Source organism: Siniperca chuatsi, linkage group LG16, assembly GCF_020085105.1.
Source record: "Siniperca chuatsi isolate FFG_IHB_CAS linkage group LG16, ASM2008510v1, whole genome shotgun sequence".
Taxonomy (NCBI): Eukaryota; Metazoa; Chordata; class Actinopteri; order Centrarchiformes; family Sinipercidae; genus Siniperca; species Siniperca chuatsi.
The window spans coordinates 16,201,453-16,220,617 of record NC_058057.1 but is presented as its reverse complement, the minus strand read 5'-3'; the positions used below and the strand labels follow the sequence as shown (position 1 = coordinate 16,220,617).

At 41.8% G+C, this 19,165-nt stretch overlaps 1 protein-coding gene across 7 annotated transcripts in view; it reads left to right on the top strand.

Annotated features, from left to right (window-relative positions):
- sash1a (SAM and SH3 domain containing 1a) overlaps positions 1 to 19,165 on the top strand; it is a 233,329-nt gene that overhangs the window by 97,636 nt on the left and 116,528 nt on the right. Inside the window, exon 3 of one of the 7 annotated variants that reach the window (XM_044168073.1) lies at positions 14,530 to 14,576. The exons of the other annotated variants lie outside the window; for them this stretch is intronic. Within the exon in view, the coding sequence (XP_044024008.1) occupies positions 14,530 to 14,576 (47 nt within the window). The remainder of the gene's footprint in view (positions 1 to 14,529; positions 14,577 to 19,165) is intronic. 7 annotated transcript variants of the gene reach the window in all.

Here is a 19,165-nt window from a genome sequence, read left to right as displayed (position 1 = left end):
ACTATTATTGCTTATGTATTTGCAGTTTCCATTTTTGAATTATAAGTAGTTTTTGTATGAAAACTTTTAATCTGCAATATTCACAGTTTGAAAAATGTTGAAATAACTGCTTATGCAAAAGGAGAACTCATTGAGAGAACATTCAAAAGCCCATTTTCAAATCACAACTACTAAGATTTTAGATTATGGAGTCATTTATATTTGTACACTAGTGTGTGATGACATATGCTAAAATGATGATACATGGTCTTCTAGATTGAAACCACTAATAGTTTTACGTGACTATATGCATGTGTGTCCTATTGTCACTCTGTCACTGGTGAGGGGCCTATGATGCTCTCTGACCTTCCCTCCTGACCTTGTGCTGTCTGGTCACCACCTGGCTCCAGGGGGAATGTGGGGCGTGAAAGAGGACACACACAGCCTGCCTCACACATACCTGACCGAGATTAATGGCACTTCAGATATTCATCATTATTCTCCCTAACAGCAGTCAGATATGGCTCTGTGCCAGGGCTCTCCCACCAAAATCCACTGAGGTAAAATATGTGATGGTCACTGCTTAGCAGCAACCTGGCAAAAGTCCCATAATACTTTAGACCTTATTCAGCCTTTATTATAAATGGCTAACAGTGCAGCATTACAATTCAAATGGATATTCATCAGGGTAGTTTTCTAGAAGGTGCCATGGTCACACACGTAAACAACTGACCCAGTCCACACATTTATATGCTCCATCACCTCTGCTTGACAGTCAAGTGGCCTTTGCGTTTGCTATCCGTTGGTCCTACAAGCAAGCAGTGGGCCCTCAACCTCTTATCCATCGTAATTGTCTAGCAATGAGGTTCAATGAAGCTCGAACAAGGGAGAGGTGGCGGTGCTTGGACGGGGTGGGGGGGATTGTTGCAGTCGGATCGAAAGAGAGGTAATCATATGGGGGGGGGGATGGGTGTATCTGCCTGCTGCCTCTCCTCATAGGAACATCTGCCTCTGAGACTGCAACAGATGCAGAGGCACAGAGGGAAAGATGGAGGGTGATGGTGGTGAGAGTTGATGTATCCTGCCAGGTTGTTGCAGGGAGATTCACAAGTCAGCTAACCACTGTGGGTTTTTAAATATTAGTTAACTCCTATGCTTTGTTCTCGAAATCTTTATTCTATCATCAAACAGCAGAGAAAAACAGAATACCAAACATTGTTCAAATCTTATTCATATTGTATCTACAGCTCTGAAATGGGAGCTGAAACACACAACCTTTATCAAAATACATAATCGACTAAATCACTAAATGAAAATAAACAGTCACTCCCTAACAATCACGGCATGTATAAAAAGGCTAACCTCAGAGCAGGTAAGAATGCAGAAAATCATACCTAGTAATTAGAGAGCATTGGGTGTGCACTCTTGGCACCTTTTAATGCATCGTCAACGAGATTTCTGTAAATTGTCCATAATAGGCTGAGAATTGTTATTTATCAAGAGGGCCTGCCATTATACACGGAACATTTGAATAGAATTCCAATTATTTAATGCCATGTTACCTCAGATTGGCTTCTGAATGGCACCACACACTATCTGCTGCATAGCCTTGCATCATTCGCACCCTATGGTCCTGAGATTTACACTTATAATACTCACGAACGTGTGCTCTCTCATTCAATCACTCAGACTGGTGTCTATCTGTGACGCGGTAGCACACCTCAGCTGATAGCCTGCTATTAAATCTCAATGAGCCAATTTTCGTCTTCCAATGAGATTCACCCACTTATTGTTCTGTGTATTGGTTTACCGCTGGACAGCTGCTACTGCTGCTGCTGGGAAATAGATTGTGGTTTGGAAAAGATTGGCTCTAGTTGCTGCTAGATTTGTTTTAATCACATGAGTTTGATTAAAGAACCATAAACAGGCTATATAACCAATGCAGATGCGTAGTCGGCTGTTTACATTTGAAAGAGGCAGCAATTTGCCACCACACCAATGTGTTTTTACAATATTTATGATACCTTAATTCATTGTTTCTCTGCTGAATCTCTCTCTCGTCTTTCTATCTCTGTATTCCTGAATTGTCTGTAGTTTGGGGACATGCTGGATCTCCGGCAGAGGGTTCACAGGTTCAAACAAAGTATTAGACTTTGGTGTCAGAGGTTCTCAGGAAGTTTCAGGAAACAGCTCCCTGAAGACCCCACTATAAATACACATGCACAGGAGCCACACTTATTCATCAAGGTGCTGGACACACAACTCTGTGACAGCCATTCAACAGAGACTGGGCTACAGCACAAAGCACTGCCATACAGATGTAACCTTGTTGTCATTTCTACTTCTGTCACTGCTTTGTGTTTGGTCAAAGGAGCGATTTTTCAATGACCCTGAGCTCAGCTGATAGAACATATTGACCAGATGAGTCAGCAGCTGTTTTAGAGCCTAGACGGCAGCAGGGATTCATCCCAAGATTTATCAGGGTGATGCAATCTTAAAAAACTGAATCCATGACTTTGCTTTTTCCTCTACTCTCAGTTTTATCATTGTTCCTGTTTCACACAAAGGTGTTCCTGAAGTCTGGTGTGGACAGTGATCTGCCAGCAGACCAACAGGCCTTTAGCAGTGCTTATCTGCCTGTACCGGTCGCATTGGCCTGGACTGCTCTTTATCTCTTATCTGTAATGCAGGATGTAGAGCAACACAGACACTGGCTCAACGGTGGCTAAGCAGGATATCAGGAGCACTGCTTGCTAGCTAGCTTACTGTGGAAAATATATCAGAGTGATTATTAACTGAGTTACACTAGTTTATGGTGTTTATGTTGGTGTCTGTATGTGTTTTGTTTGTTTGAAGGATTTTTATTCAGTGTGTAAACTGAGGTGTGTATGAAAGCTGTTTCCAGTTATTTTCAATCAAGGACTTGTAGTTTGCAGTTTTTGGCATCATGCCAGCTGATTGTCAATGTCAAAAATTATAAGGTATTCATGTTATAGTGTTCATCTTACAATAAACTCCTCAGCTTACAATATAAAGGAGTCAGTATGTCAACAGTACAAACTTCACCCTAATAAAAGAACCAGCACCTGTCTGACACATTCTCAACAAAAATGTAATAATGATATGAGCTTTACAAAGGTAGTATTTGCTGCAGGGTAGTTGGATTGGATTGGATTGCACAGGTGTACATGAAATTTGTGCCTAAAACACTGTTTAGGTTTACCTACCTCCAGGTGGCAGAGAGTACTGCTCTCCAATACACACTCAGCTTTCCAATGACATATCCAACAGTTAAATTCAAAAAGTTATTAAAAACACTCATTTGACATAGTACCTGCAGCATGCTTAATGCTTACTGTATAGTGCAATGTTAGAAAAGTTATTTTCAATACAGTGAAGAGGATAGCACATAGACAGTTGTAGCACTCTTTCAGTTTTTCTATTATTACATTACTTTTGTAAGTGTTACCATATTAATTCCTTTACTTGAATTATCACATGCTTTGTGTAATGAGTCCCATTTTTAAAGTGCTCCCATACACAGCAACTTTACCGGATGTCTCTGACAACCCCCCATGGGCTTTGCAAATGTTGACTGCCAAATGTGTTTGTTATGACAAGCATGATGAACATGTGACAGTGAGTGAAGGCCATGCCAAGAATTTAAACTAATTCAGAAGAAAGCCAGGGTGCCAGGGGGGAGAAAGAAGCCCTTGCGCGTGTGTCACTGAACAAGGTTACAATGTTTGAACACCAACTTGCCTCGCCTTTCGCATGTAAAAACCCATACCATATTGTCTCTGTATCATTATTCTAAGTGACCACATATCTCTATGGAATGCAAACAACAAAAGGTGTTGATACTTGCACTGTGTGATATCATGCTGTTTGGACGTTTAGCATTGGCCACCAAGTGGGTGTGCTTAAACACCCCTCAATAGTTCAGTCAGTTAATTTATTGATGAATGACTGACAACAGAGAGCCTAGGGGCCAACCTTCCCTGTCAGTTGACCTTTCTGGTATTGGTGAGAACTTTGATCCATCCTACACATGACTCATTACAAAACCTGCTACAATTCATGACCTTTTGCAAGAAAATTGGGAGGTGCCAAATGTCAGTACTAACCTGCGGCAATGTTATAGTGTATAGGCTGTGAGATTTCTGTGAACAAAAAGGCAAAGGTCTTACTTACCCTATTTAACAAGGCAAATGCTGATTCACTACTGTATTACACCTTAGGGAATACACAGTATAGCCTTCATGTACACAGTCTATTCTGCATAGCGACAGTGACAAATAACCAGGCCACTCCTCCTTTCATCGACACTATATGTCTCCTTCAAGATTGAAGATGTTTAATAGGCTAAATCAATAACACGTCAGACACATGCCTTGGATTCACCTAGGCAGCCTGTGTCTCGGAAAGAACAGAATGTGCTGACATTTTATAGAGGCAGTGAGTTTCAAACCTGGATAGAAGAGTCTGTTAGTAGCCAGTTATTAATGTATTTACTGCCAAGAAATGCTGTTGCTTTACTGCCTTTCACTATGTTTATAGGAAGCTCTATAGGCTAATAGCTGTCCTGCCTTAACCCAGGGCTCCATCTTTAGAGCTGGGCTGCTGAATCTGATGCCTGCAAAAAGAAAATATGCTTTCTTTTTCAGTCAAACCTGGCCAGCCAGCTTCAGAGATTAGCCAAGAATAACATGACCCATCAGCTTGCAACTAAGAATGTTAAGTTAAACTTATTTTATTCTTCCAAACAGGGTTTGTGTTGCAAATCCGAGTGAGTGTTCTCAAAGTCTAACATAATGATTACATATTTAAATGATCAAATCCATCCATGACCGGCCATTGCACAGTTCCTGATACAGGATTAAATTTAGTGCAGCCTTAAGGGCATAAACGTCTCTGTAAGCCCTTCCGAGTCCCACAAAAACAATATTGCTGATCCTCCAGACCTCACACACCCACACAATGCACCACTGAGCCACGGAGGAAGTGTGTTGGATATAACTGCAGCACTTTTTGCTGTGGGATAGATTAGTGTATGCACAATTAAAATGGGTCATTCCACCAGGCACTGCCAGTAAGGTATTTTTATTGTTGGGAGTATCCCATTGGATTAGCCCCCTGTTATATCCTCCCCGATGCATTCTTTTCCTACAGAATGAAAGGCCAGACTGGGTAGGGAATAAAACTCTCACTTTGATGGTGCAGCATTTTAATGGCCTATTAACTTGGCTAATCATGGAATAATAAAGGAACTTTTGTGTGGTAGCAGGAGGGTGCTGAGTAAGAATATGGGATTCAGCATCAAGAATAGACTCACAGTTTTACAAGTACTCCACACTGCACTGTGTGTACATGCCCACCTGCACTTGTACACGTGGCTGCCACCATTTGTGTGTTAATCATGGTATTGGGGAGGGAGTCATTACAGCTAATACCTATGAAAGTCCTAGTCATGCCTCCTCCCCGCTCAGAGTGCCCTCATGTGATAAACCTGTGGCTTATTGTCGCCTCAAAAACATAAAGCTCTCATTGCTCTGACAAGGGCTTTTAAAAAGGAGCTGAGGGGAGCAGAGACCTGTATCAAGTCGCTGCACAAATCATCTGTCGCTGGAGGGCTATGGCTGTCAGTGGCACTCTGTCAGACGGTTGAAGCAAGGGAATGAGAAAGTGAAAGATGGGGAGGCGAGTGGAGGTCTACGGCTGCCCGTTCCTTAATTCTGCCATTTGAATGCAAAGCTGTCATTGATCTGATTGTCAGTGCGGAGCTACAACGCAAAAGTGAGATTCACTGCCTTCTTGGCTTGACGAGGAGTGGTGAATGGAACATGGGGGTTGTTGAGGTTGCGAGGCGGCAAACACACGTACCTCCTGACTTTGTAGCTGATGTGTACTGTTAGTGGTTGTGTAGACCAATCCTGAATCCTTAGTGTGAAAAATTGACAATGTTTGTTGAAATTTACAAATGACTTCATGTTACACCAGTGTTTCACATCACGACAATGTTTCCAATGGCATCTCCACAATGCACTCAACTGGTTTGATCCTTTGTCACACCTACATTTTGTCCAAATCAGCTGCCTGTCAAATATGAAGAAAACCTCTAAAACGTAAAATGTATTGTATGCAGAAACACTAATCGTACAAGTCAATATCTTGTTTCTGCTGTCACCCAGCGGTTTATTTTCAACTCACCTTGCTGCAGTGATGTACAAGTGTACTCCAATGTGTGTTGGTACACTGTGACATCACTGTTGGGTGTGGTTACAAGTGCAACAGACTTAAAACTTTCAACCAGAGGGGGCAGTGAAACACTGCTTTTCAGCCTGGTATTAAGGCTGAATCTTTTAAATATTTGTGACAACAACAAATTCTAATCTGTTTCCTCAGTATTGTGTGGGTATGGTTTGATCAAATTTGAGTGAATAGTGAGTTCTCCGTGGCAACGTGAACAAATAACCCAACAACTGTTATCAGATTCTGAATCTTACATTGTTCAATTCTGATTGGGGGATCACTTTTCTCCAATATAGTCCCAGCCACTTTAAATCAGGTAGAGGAGCACAGACAAAACACAATTACAGAAATCTCTCATGTGAAATAACCAGTATACTTCCACTTGTGGCTGATAATAGTGTGTTCATGCAAGACCAATTGCTTGCAATCCTTTTTTGGGGTCTTTAAACTCTGTCTAGGCTAGTCAAAATCCTCATCATCCATCCATCCATTTTCTACCGCTTGGTCCCCGTTAGGGGGTCGCGGGTGACTGGAGCCTATCCCAGTGACTTCGGGCCTTAGGCAGGGCACACCCTGGACAGTGGCCAACTCGTCGCAGGGCGAACACAGACACAGACAAGGACAGACAACCATTCACTCACACATTCATTCAATACGGGCAATTTAGAGTTATCAATTAACCTACACATGCATGTCTTTGGACGGTGGGAGGAAGCCGGAGAACCCGGAGAGAACCCACGGTAACACGGGGAGGACATGCAGACTCCACCCAGAGAGATTGTGTGATGTTGGTCCGGTCCGGGAATCGAACCCCCGAACCCACGATCTCCTTATTGGGAGGCAGGGGCTGTAGCCGCTCTGCCACCGTGCACCCCAATCCTCATCATATTATGGAGTAATATTGTGCAGGAGGGTATGACTTATGATCTGGGCCTGATGTCCTCTTTCACCATGGATAGGGCTTTCTATACTTCAGACTACATAAAGGTTATCCATCATGACATTCTGTTCAGAATAGCTGTCGTTCACTGTCAGCGTCTGTCAAATAGACAGGAGTGCTGTGTTGAGCTTGAGGCCTTTTTGACAGCAAATGTGTCTGTGTGTCTTCTGCTCTCCCCTCCTTCCTAAGTGGCCTTCCATACCTCCTCACTCTAAACCGAAGCTTGTGCGTGTGTGTGTGTGTGTGTGTGTGTGTGTGTGCATGTGTGTGGGGGTATGAGATGGGATACAGACCCCATTAGACTCTAAATCAGAGTAGCATGCTGAGTTAGCAAATTGCTGATACTCAGTAAGCAGAGGTGCTGTTGATGCTCCCCCCACCCCCAGTGTCTCTTACATAGATCCAATACCCCTGGGGCACCCAATCCCTAGACCTTTTCTCTGTCTCCACTGGTTTTCCTGGTTCATTGAACTCCTAATCTGTAGCCCCTATACTTCTGTCCTGCAGGGAAAATAATACAAGAAGAAAATCAGAAAAACTCAGCAATTCAGCAATTCTACTGTAGCTTATATGCTGTTTCTTTTTGCTTTTAAGTAATTTTTACTGTCCATCTATCTAGATATGATTTCTCATTCAATCTAAATGGGACATCAGAGTATTGTAAAATTAAACCCCATCCCAGTTGGTATTTAATTGAATAAAAATTTCCAACACAGCAAATTCTGTGTTGCAATTTTTCAAATTAAGAAATGCATGATTATAAGCTCCCAAGCTGAATACAAGAACTCTGTCAAGAGGCCAACTAGTGTCTGGATGCGTAACCGACATCTAGTAATTTTTTACTGCTTACTAGAACAGAGGGAATGCTGGTTATTGCCACACTTATATTTCAAAGCTCCTTGGCGATATAATAGTGTAGCCATACACAGAGAGTTAAATCCGGTAAGTGCTGAGATCTGGCATGGAATGTTGAGAGGCAGGCAGAGGCGTATTGGTCTGGAGGGCTGCTGACAGACAGATTGATGTAGTGCTCACTCCTCTGAGAGATGATGAATGACTTTCTGTGTTGTTTAGAGAGTTGCCAGACCCCCCCCCAGTGGGAGAAATTTTGGCCCCAGAGAGTGGAATATGACTTCTGGTGGCAAAAGCGGAAGAGCGGCGGGACCGTACAAGCTGGCTTTGGAGATGTTTCAGTTTGCACTTATAGTATGATGATGTTATGAAACCCTAAGGCAAGGAATGGTGTTCACTGTCATGATTCCCAAAAGCGTTGAATGAGTCTGTCTCTCAGTCTATCTCATGTTATTCTAAGTTACTGAATGCAACCTCTTGAACCACGAGAGTTTGTTTGTCTCTATCATACAATACACCCACTTATGGGATTGATGATAGACACATCCACTGAGGAGTTGAGCGTGTGTAGGTGAAGATTGTCTGCAGTCACAGGGCCTGAAGCAAAGTGTGCCCTTTTCTTTAGGTGGCAAAGGTTGTTTTCTTTGTTTGTTTTTTGTTAAACCTGCATAATCTGTTGTTTCCCCTCTGTTTTATAATTACCATCTTTCTGAGTTTCTCTCAGTCTGACTGGATCTTTCTTGTAGATGGCATGCCTTGTCTCTATTTGTTAGAGGTCATACTAAACTTCAGCTTGACTAATACAACCTTGCAGCATTCTGTTTGGCTTTCTGTGTAACTAAACATTTATCTCTTTCCTGCTTCCCTATACATTTTGATAACCTTAGACGCAAACTCAATGGGTGGTTTTTGATTATCCATGTAGCACTTTTAATATGCAAACATCACACGAAAGCAAATGGCAGATTAGAATTCAGGGGACCTCATCTCCGACAGATGCCGTGGAACCCTGTGATGTTAGGTTGATTAACGGCATGGATTGGTGTGCTCCTGCTGTTGGCTATGTAGATCAGACAAATTAAATCTGGAGTTTTTCACTTAGACATAGTAGTGCACACAGCTGTAACAGCATGTAGTGTGTCAACAGTAAAGTGCATGTCAAGAAGTCTTGACATGACTCCATTATATGAATATAACTGTTCCATACAGAGGTACAAATGACCATATAAGGAATTGAAGTGCTAACTACTGAATGCCTGGCTATTTATAGTCTCTTCTGATCTTGCTTGAAGATAAAGTGCTTTTGATGAGATTTGTAATAGCTGTCAGAGCAATTTGTGCATGTTGCCAGTGGTACTAACGTAATTTTTTTGTCTGAAAGTTTGTTGTGTTCTCTGCGAATCTCTTTGGCCTCCTCTTTAATCGTCGTTGCCCGAGGCCTGTCTGTGCGGCTGGTGTAGAACCAGCGCATTAGGCCCCGTGTCACCAAGGAGATGGATGGACAGTGGCTGTTCAGTTGGCTCTCCGATAGCGCTGCATTTTCACAGGCGGCTCTTTCAACAGGGGAGACACACCAGCAGTAGGGAGGATGGATGGAGGGGTTGAATGAAGGGGGAGAGTCTGGATTAATGAGGGGCGTCTGGTGACTGATGGAGCGACATCAGTAGACGGCTGTTTCAATTCCAGCCTCCCACTCTACATCCTGTCTATGTTATTCATCAGGCAGAAGTACAGAAACTCTTCTGCTACTCAAACCACTCATCACATTTTTTGCTTGTTCTTGCTCTTATCTTGTTTCTTCTCAGTAGCTGATGGGTGAGTCTTTCTCCCCATGTGACCTCTTGACCTTTCCGCAGTTAAATTCTTTAACTACCTACACACTCTCTTTATATGTCAAACCAGCTTAGTTTTGGTCTTTTCTATTAAGCTGTAAGCATGAGAGCTGCCTGTTTTTCATCAGGATGAAGTGTACACCGACACAAGTGCCTCCCACTCCAGCTAACCAGTCCCGTGATGCTGGGTCATAAATTGTGGCCTCCGTTCCCTCTGGGCCCCCTTTATTGCCCTCTCTCTCCTTCCTCATCCTATCCAACCTCCCCAGTGGGACCATTATAATCAGTATGATGGTGTGTGTCTGTGTCGGAGCCTGCTGCCTCTGCACTGTCCTCTGAGGTGGGGGAGGCTCGGAGAGGAGAAACTGAGAGGAGCAGAAGAGGGAGAGAAGGATAGAGATGAAGGATGAGAGGAGCCATGATGAGAGAAGAAATGAGAGGAGATGTGAGGAGAGGGGGGAGGGATGCAAGGAGCACATTAACTATTTATGTGCCTACTCCAATGGCTAATGGGAATTACATCTGTTTTAATTATTGATGGCCTAACCGGCTGTCTTTATAAGCATCTCCTCTGGGGACTGAACTGCCTGACAGATGTATTCCATTGTTGCTGTTGTTTATGTATGATATCGAAGCATGTGGATTGGTCCGAGGCACTCCATTAATAATATGTTGTTGAAAGTGATGGTCTCTAAACAAAATCAGGCTTTCTACCACTGGTGCCTTTGTGTGTCCTGCCTGGGGCTTGTGTGGAAGGGGAAGTCTTTAAGGTAATCTAGCTGTACTAGTTTTCACAGGCAAAATATGACCATTGGTAGATGTTACAAACTGGAAATGCACACTGTCTAGAAGGATAAATCTTTGGAAAATGACCCAGTGCACCTGTATAGATAGGGAAGAATGTCTAAGTTAGATTTTCCTTAAACAGAGAGTCTTTATCTTTCAAGGGAACAGATTTTATGTTAGCTGAAACTTGGCTGAGTTTCTGCATTTTTCTCTTGCCAGTCATCTCTCGAGTCTTGCTGTACTCAGATTCGTTGCCAACTGGCCCTCAGTAAGCTCCATTATGAGAAGGTATTGGTGTAGCAGATGGCACTGGAAAAGCCTGAGGTATCTTCAGAAAACAGAGGTCCTGGCTTCGTTGCAATTCGGAGGAAGATTACTTTCACTCGAGATGAACTCCAGTTTGTGTGTGCACGCTTGTCTTGCATTTCTGTGTGAAGGGTCTCTATGCTGTGTGTGTATGTCAGGATTTGTACAACTGATGCATTCTCACACCTGCTACAAATATTACTCTGTAACGCCCCTGTATTTATAGATGGAGTTGCTCCGAATGGGAGATCTCTCTTTCTACGTTCTTCTAATGGGTCCTCAGAGAGTTGCTATTGAAAGGTAGAAGAAGACACAGACAGACCAGTCCAAGGCAGTTATCAGTACCTGCCTTCTGCTAGCTATCATTAACGTCACCACAACCAGACATTTATCACCTGCCGTTGCTGGATTTATGATATGATCAATGTCTGAATTAGGCAATCTAATAAGAGACACACAAGGCAGGAATTTTTACATTAAACTTTATTGTCCTGTATATTAGGATGCCCTGAGCTGTCCCATGTTCAAATGTGCTGGTGCATGTGCGCTGAGGTAACGCTTTCTTATTTCCAAGGATGTAGATGTCCTTAAGGATCGGCCTCTCCTTGCTGAATTACAGTCTGGCCTTTTCTAGACGAGCCCACTGATTAATGGGCCCTATTAAACCCTGTCTGCTGGATGTGGATTGTGGGAGGAGGCGGAGGAGACAAGTAGCAGGGTTGGGCAAGGGCTCGTCCTCCCTCTGATGGATGGTCTCAGAAATGGTCCTTACCGCTTGTGTCATACAGCATATGGAGATGTATTGATGTGCTACAGGGGAGGGTTGGCAGCACTGTTACAGCAGGTTGCATCAAGAAGTGAGAGAGAGAAAGTAGGAATAGGATAGACAGCGTGTCAAAGTCAAGAAAGGAATATTTAAAATCAGAAATTCAGGTGTAAGAATAATGGAAAAGACAGAACGATAAGTCGGTAAACTCAGCCAGGCAGTGAACAAGTATGTTAATCAATCAAGTGGCAAATACTAATAGGGTGATGAGTGAATCTAAATGGAGAGACGTGGTCCAGTACCTCTCGCTGAGGTGTTATCGTATTCTATCTTCTTCTACTAACAGTGTATTATCGTCCTCATTAGAGCATGTCCCATGGTTAATTATTGATCAACTATGCAGAGATAAGTCACTCACCAAAGGCCCCATGCTGGGCTTTCAGGCTCAACACTTTTCCCTGCTGGGCATTGGCACACACGGAGGCATGCACGTACACAAGCGCGCACACCACAGACACAGATTAAAAACTGTTAATCATTGTTTACTCTCTCACCAGTATGTTAGTCCCAGTGTTAACGTATATTTGTCATGCTCACTGAGCATCCCTTACTACTGTTTAGTTGAACAGAATGCTAAACTCCAGAGACCATGTAGTTTATTAACACAGTGTGTGTCAAAATTGAAATGTTAATTTCAAAATTGTATTGTGTTAGAAGTACTATAATGGAATGATGCGTCCCTCACTAAAAGTCAATAAATGTTACATCACTGTGATATGGGTGGAAAACAAAATCCAACAGAAGGGCAACAGAAAATTTCCCTGCTCTTGATACTTTTTTTAACTTCTCACCCTATTGTTGACCTTATGTGCCCATTAACTATACACCAGCAAATAATAGCTGCTGTTTTCCGATGGCTGTGACTTGTGTTTGGTCCCTTGCCTGTGTTTAGTGAATTATCACTGGCGTTGCCTACGTCCTGCAATTGTCAATGTTGAATTCTCCCATGGGCCAGAGATGGTGTAACATCAAAAAGTGTGTGTGGTGGGACAAAGCTGAAAGCATGGGACTTTTGCAGCATATCATTCTACCTTATCTGTCCGCTATGACTTGTGATTAAAGGAAAAAATACGCTAGAAACTAAGAATGCATTGATCCTATTTTTTCTCTCCCAATTCCGATATGGGATACCTGTAGATACCAAATAACAATAATAATCAGTTTTATGTCAGATAACATGAGGCCAGAGACTGCTGTGGCACTCAAGTGAGTTGGCGACCCACTGTGACTGAATGAACGTAACTGATAGCAGAACCACTGAGTTTTATAATGGCATTGTCAGAGAAACTGTATTTAATATGGATTGATCGCGTCTGGCCGAAGCCGGATCTGCTTAATAATGTCAGTATTGGGACTAATACCGATTTGGCGGATCAGATCAGTGCATCAAAGTCTAAGGAGCTGGTTGTAGATCTACGAAGGGCCACTCCACCAGTGACCCTGGTTTCCATCCAGGGGGTGGGTGTGGACATTGTAGAGGATTACAAGTACCTGGGAGTACACATGCTCAATAAACTGGACTGGGCTAAGAACACTCAAGCTCACAAAACTAAAGCCTACAATATATATATATATATATATATATACAAATATTGTGCGGTATTCTCTGTTTAATACTCCTGTGCAATATACTCTGTTTTCAGTTTAATATTCCCTATTTATTGATATTTATTGATACTTATATTACTGCTGTGCAATATCCACCATCCAATAATGTGGTTAATCTGCTACACTTAACTTGACAATACTCATTATTGCACTATTACTTATTACTATATTATTACATTGTATTATACCATACATACTTATCATCCTGTAAATCCTCTTTTGTATTTGCACTTATTTTAGCTTTTATACTTTATATCCACTGTGTACTTAATTTATCTTAGCTGCATTATAGTGTATTATATTTTGATTTGCTTAGTACTTCTATTCCTGTGTGCAGTGACGTGATAGTGAGCAGCTGTAACGAAAGAGTTTCCCCTCAGGAATTAATAAAGTATTTCTGATTCTGATTTTGATCCCTTCTAAAAACAAATCTGATCCAGTAATGATTGTTGCACCAGCTTTGGATTTTCTGGAATTTGAGTGTTTCCACATTGCTGTGGAAATATCACTCACAACTAGTCTCAGACCTGCCAGTGGAGATGTATGTGGCTGTGTGCACATACAGTCGGTGCTAGCAGTGTGACTGGTCAGGACCTCTCGGCCCATTAACTCTCCCCTCTTAGTGGGACAGACACGTAATAAGATATGGAGCATGATGAATCCAACTATTCCTGAGGTCCTTTACTCTGGCTTTGTTACCTGCCTTTTGTTCTCTGTGTTTACACTGGATTGTCATCACTCTACATTTGACAAATAGACATTCATATCTGATTTTATGGCATCTTGATTGAACTCAAGAACAGACTCAAGGTTATATGCACCTTTCAACGGATCCTTGTCTTTTTATCAGTCCTTGATAAATGCATATGCTGTAGGTCAAGTGGATGAAAATCATGAGACTCATCCTCAAGCTGAATATGCCTTGTTCTATTCTAAAGAACCATTTTTTGGTTCAGTTTGTATTGTTTTTGTAAAGAAGTAGCTTATTAACCCTCCAAGTGTAAATCTCAATAAGCTGCTACACACATTGTGAAAATATAAAGTGGTGTTCTATCTCCTCCAGAGGAAACAAAAGGAGCACTTGCTTGGTAAGTTGTGATATAATTGAGTGTGCAGTCATTGATTTTCTTGTCTCTCCTCTCTTGCAGGTAAGTGGATGTGTTTTGCCGTGAGGGGTCGGAGGGGCTGTGGGGTGGTAAGTGCGGAATCATTTTGAACACAGAGTCATTTTTCAACACAGGACACGGTCCCACTCCTCTTTATACCCAGACATGCTGAATGGACTGCTGCTCGCCTAGACACCATAGATTGTTTGCGCTTTATTCTTTCCACTGGATAACTTTAGTGTCCTCTTAGAGCGGAATGTAAACACATACCTATCTGTTAAGGTGAAATGGTTATATATGTAGAATTGATTAAGGGGCCTTCATTGTACCTGAAGTCAATCGAATATAGGCAGATAATGGATTTGCCTGCATCAGTAGCATCTATCAATGTTCATATCCTTGTTGTTTGAAAATGATTCACTAACGAAGGAGCAGTGTGTGGAATTACTCTGTCAGAGGTTGTGTTGTAGCTTGTATTGCCTGAAGGAGAGAAATACTGACTTTTTTCATAATAGTCAGTAGCAAAGCGTCTGCTTCATTGTAAATACTCCCCATGGCACATTTAAGAATAATCTTCTTTAAAGAACAATAATATGATTTACACACATTAAAAATTTACATTTTATTTTCAATAAAGTGGCTTGACTGCTCCCCTTCACAATACTTACAGGACTGCAATTACTCCTTCTCTAGCTCTACTGCTCTCTCTCTTGGGATTAACCTCTGTCCACTAAAAAACACTCTTAAAGCCCCCAACCTGAAAGCTGAACAAAGCAAATGACTGTGTAGCCGGCTTCTCTCTTTCTGTGAGTGACACAGAGATAAAGCATACCACAAAGTGAAAGTGAAATAATTGTTCAACAGACAACCTGACAAGCAAGACAAAGGCAGAAGTGGGCCAAATAAGATCTCTTCCCTTTGATTATGCAAAGCAGTTCTCCCTCCATCAATCTCACAGTGCATTGTGGGTAGCCATTAGATCAGTCTCAGTGACTGGCCAGAGACAGAAACTTTTGTCAGATTGGATTTGTCCATTCAGCAATGGCCATATGGGTGTCTGTGCCAACAACGGTAAGGTGAGTGTGTTTGTACAGTATGTAGCTGGCAGCTGCTACTGTACAGCTCTATTTACTTTATACACAACAACAGATGATTGTATTTGATCCATATGTCTAAATATGTCTGTGCAGCTTTGGTGTGGATCAAAGACCATGTAGTAATGAGGTGATTACAGTAAAATGCAAAAAATATGTGGATATTATGTGTCAGTGATCATAAATTGCGCTGAGACTGAACAGATATTCTTTGACTACAGTATCCATCTTTGGGTGAACGCACTTAGACTGAACAAAAGTCCAAGAACAAAGCCAACATCGTGCAAAGCGAGTGGTTTATTCAGTAGAAATCCACTGCAGCTCTCAAAGACGTTACAGTGCAAAATAGACAAAAGGCAAAACCACGCTGCAGGTAGAAGCAGACAAGGAGAGGCCGGAATGAAAAACACACATGTCCTGCGAATTTGAAAAGGGCACACTGTGGACACATCTCCGCATGTGCATGGCCCTGCATCTGTTAGGCTCAGCTTGCCTCCTCAATGCTCATGTCCACCTCACAGCACACACATGAAGACAAAAACTCAATACCGAAATGTTTGAACGCTTCAGTACATATTTGATCACAGACAGCAGCAAAGCTATGGAATTGATTATGTGGTGCATGATGCTAAGGAAGGAGATTTACTTATGCTTGATTCTTGTGACTTACCATGCATTTGATCATACACCTGTGCGTGACGGTTACCTTGCTGAACTGCTGCGGCTCGCACATGTGTGTGGTGTCCACACAGAGAATGTTGCTTCTGCAGCACTGCTGCTGCCAGCCCTTTCTTTCTGCATAGAGTTTTGAGAAATACAATACATTAAAAGCCTTGTTAACAAATTAAGGATTCTGTCCAGAGAAACGCTAGAGGGCTTTTAATCTGAAACAGATACAGGGGGCGTTGAATACATTTTTTGTTATGTCTGTGACATATTCTACAGATATAGACATTGAAACTGTAGTAAAAGGTGTAATGTTACTGGTATGATGTCGATATGACTGTCAATAGATCATTTTACTGTCTATTTTTGTTGAGAACCGTGCGCATCACTCGGGAAAAAATAGGTGAAACTCCGACACTCAAGATGAAGCGTCGCCCACGTCGATGAACGTGGGCACCAAAATGAAAAGCAAGCGGTTCCGCAACGCACACGTGCTGCTGAGGTAGGCAGTGTGACCCAGCCGTAAGATGGTTTTCCCATATGGGATGAGTGTTATTCTGTGTGCATGTTGTAATTCCTGGTCTTCATCCAACTGACATGCATGCAAGGAGGTAATAGGCCAGACGAGGGATTGTAGAGTCTCATAATCTCAGACGACCTCCTGATAAAGAATTTAAAGAGACACATAGGTTTTGTGAAAGTCCAGTGGTCAAATTGCTACCATACCATTCATATGATTGTTTTTTGTTAAATATTTGAACTACCTTTTCTCTGGCAGAAGCATCAGTCATCAATTATCCAATAAGTTTTTATTTCTTGTAGAAAAAACAAAGTAATCAGTTTGATGTTGTTTTGAACTCGTAATCTCCAGCATATCAAATGTTTTCTAATGAAGGTCAAGATAATAACTACAGGGATGTAATGTGGTTTTCCAAATTGAGAATGCGGCTAATTCAGTAGTACAGTAACATTAGTATTTCAGTTTGAGCACAAGGGGAGTAACATTTCATTTTAGTGATTGACCTTTTTCAATTGATTTCTTCTCCCGGTTGCGCAGGTGTCGTAAATATCAAGATGTTCAGGGAAACAATTAACCTTCATGCAAAATGATTTACATATTTTAATCTGCTTCATCGATCAAAAAGTACCTAATTTATTATGATCTGAAAATGCACAGCTTTTTAATTGTTTTTGCTGTAAAAATGTCTCATAAATTAATCAACAAAACTGTGGTTACTCCAGAGAAGTGGCACAGATCATAGTTAAATTCAGATCTCGGACAGTTAATAATCTGTTTCTGCTCTCCAAAGCCTCAGCCAGACATACCCACACAACAGTGTCTCTGTGTTTCCTTATCACAACATGCCCCAAACCAATCCAGATTTTTAATCACTTGTCAGTGATCCCCTCTCAGTAATTTTGTTTGGTGTAAACACACACACTTTCACACATGATACATGCACGGTGGGTGGATTGGGAGTCAGTTAGTTCAGTGTGCAGAACACAAACTCACTACTGAGAGGCCATGTGTTCTAAATTAGACCTTGCAGAGTCCCTGACATTCCAACTGAAAGCACTGTCCCTCTGACACTGTTTGCATGTATGCAACATGTCAAATGTCTCTGCAAGATCTCTGCAGTGCTAATCTTAACTATATTAGAGATTATTTGCTTTGGATTATTTGTTGAACAACATTATGTCATGTGATCCAGTCGCTTATTTCTCAGGAAACAATAGCAGTATAAATGAGTGTGCAGTGTGCAAAAGCTGGCATGAAAGAAAACCTATTCAGGATTCAAAGAGGTGACAAAGCCCGTGTTTGACAATAAATTCCTGGAAGCTCAACGTGTGGCAGTGAGGAATGTGTGTCAGAGTACGTGTATCATGTTCAGATGGCCTGTAGCTGACATGACAGTTCGCTAAGCCTCTTAAGCCGAGCCTCCACCACAACTGTGTTGTGTTGACATTATCTATGGCAGGAAGCTGCACTGCACCACCATCGGTGTCTCTAGATGTCCAAACACAGCGACACAGTTTTTGCAACTGCAATAGAGCTGTATTTGGATTGAGTTTTTTTTTGTTGCTGGATGTCAGTTTTTTCTTATGATCTATCACTGATGAGCTTCAGGTTGGTGTTTGAAAGGAAGGACATAGCTGCAGTACTTCTTTCAGCTCCTATTGGTTTATCCATTTTCAATATACAGTTGGTTCCATACTAGTACAAGGGAAGGGAATATAAGGTGGTAGATGTCTTTGTTTACCTGTGTGAAACAGACTTTAAAGTGTACCTTGATATCTGTGGAGAGATGGGTAGCAAAAGAAGTAGGGGGTTGGGGAAAACAAACCTTCATGAGAAATATATATAAACAAACGTACATGTGGAAAGGATGAAGGTTATGTGTGTATTCTCTCATATTTCAGAAGCTTGTGAGATGTGACTTAAGGAGGGTTGGCATCAAGGTGTAGTCAATGCAGTATGTCTGTCTGTCCAAAACTCCCCAGGCATTCCTGTAAACCTTTATGGGTTTTCTCAGTTAATGAAATAATGTTGCATATAAAAAGTTACACATACATAAATCATTCAAATATACCCAGCAAAGAAAAAGCAAATTTTCTTCTTGTTTGTTTCAACATTTCCTACAATAACCAGTATTCATTATGAACACTGCACTCATATGGCATAACGCACAGCCACACGCCCCCTCCCTAGTCCCCATTTACGCCCACTTGGCTAATATTTTAGCATGCTAACATTTATCTCACTCCAAGTGTTACACTTTGTTTGTCTTACTCATGTGCAAACATAATATTTCATGTTCTGATCACCATGCACAACAGCCAAAACAATGGCTCCTTTTAATTCTGTTAGGAGGTTTTAGTTAAAACAATACAGCACTTTTAGTGTTCCATCACACTCC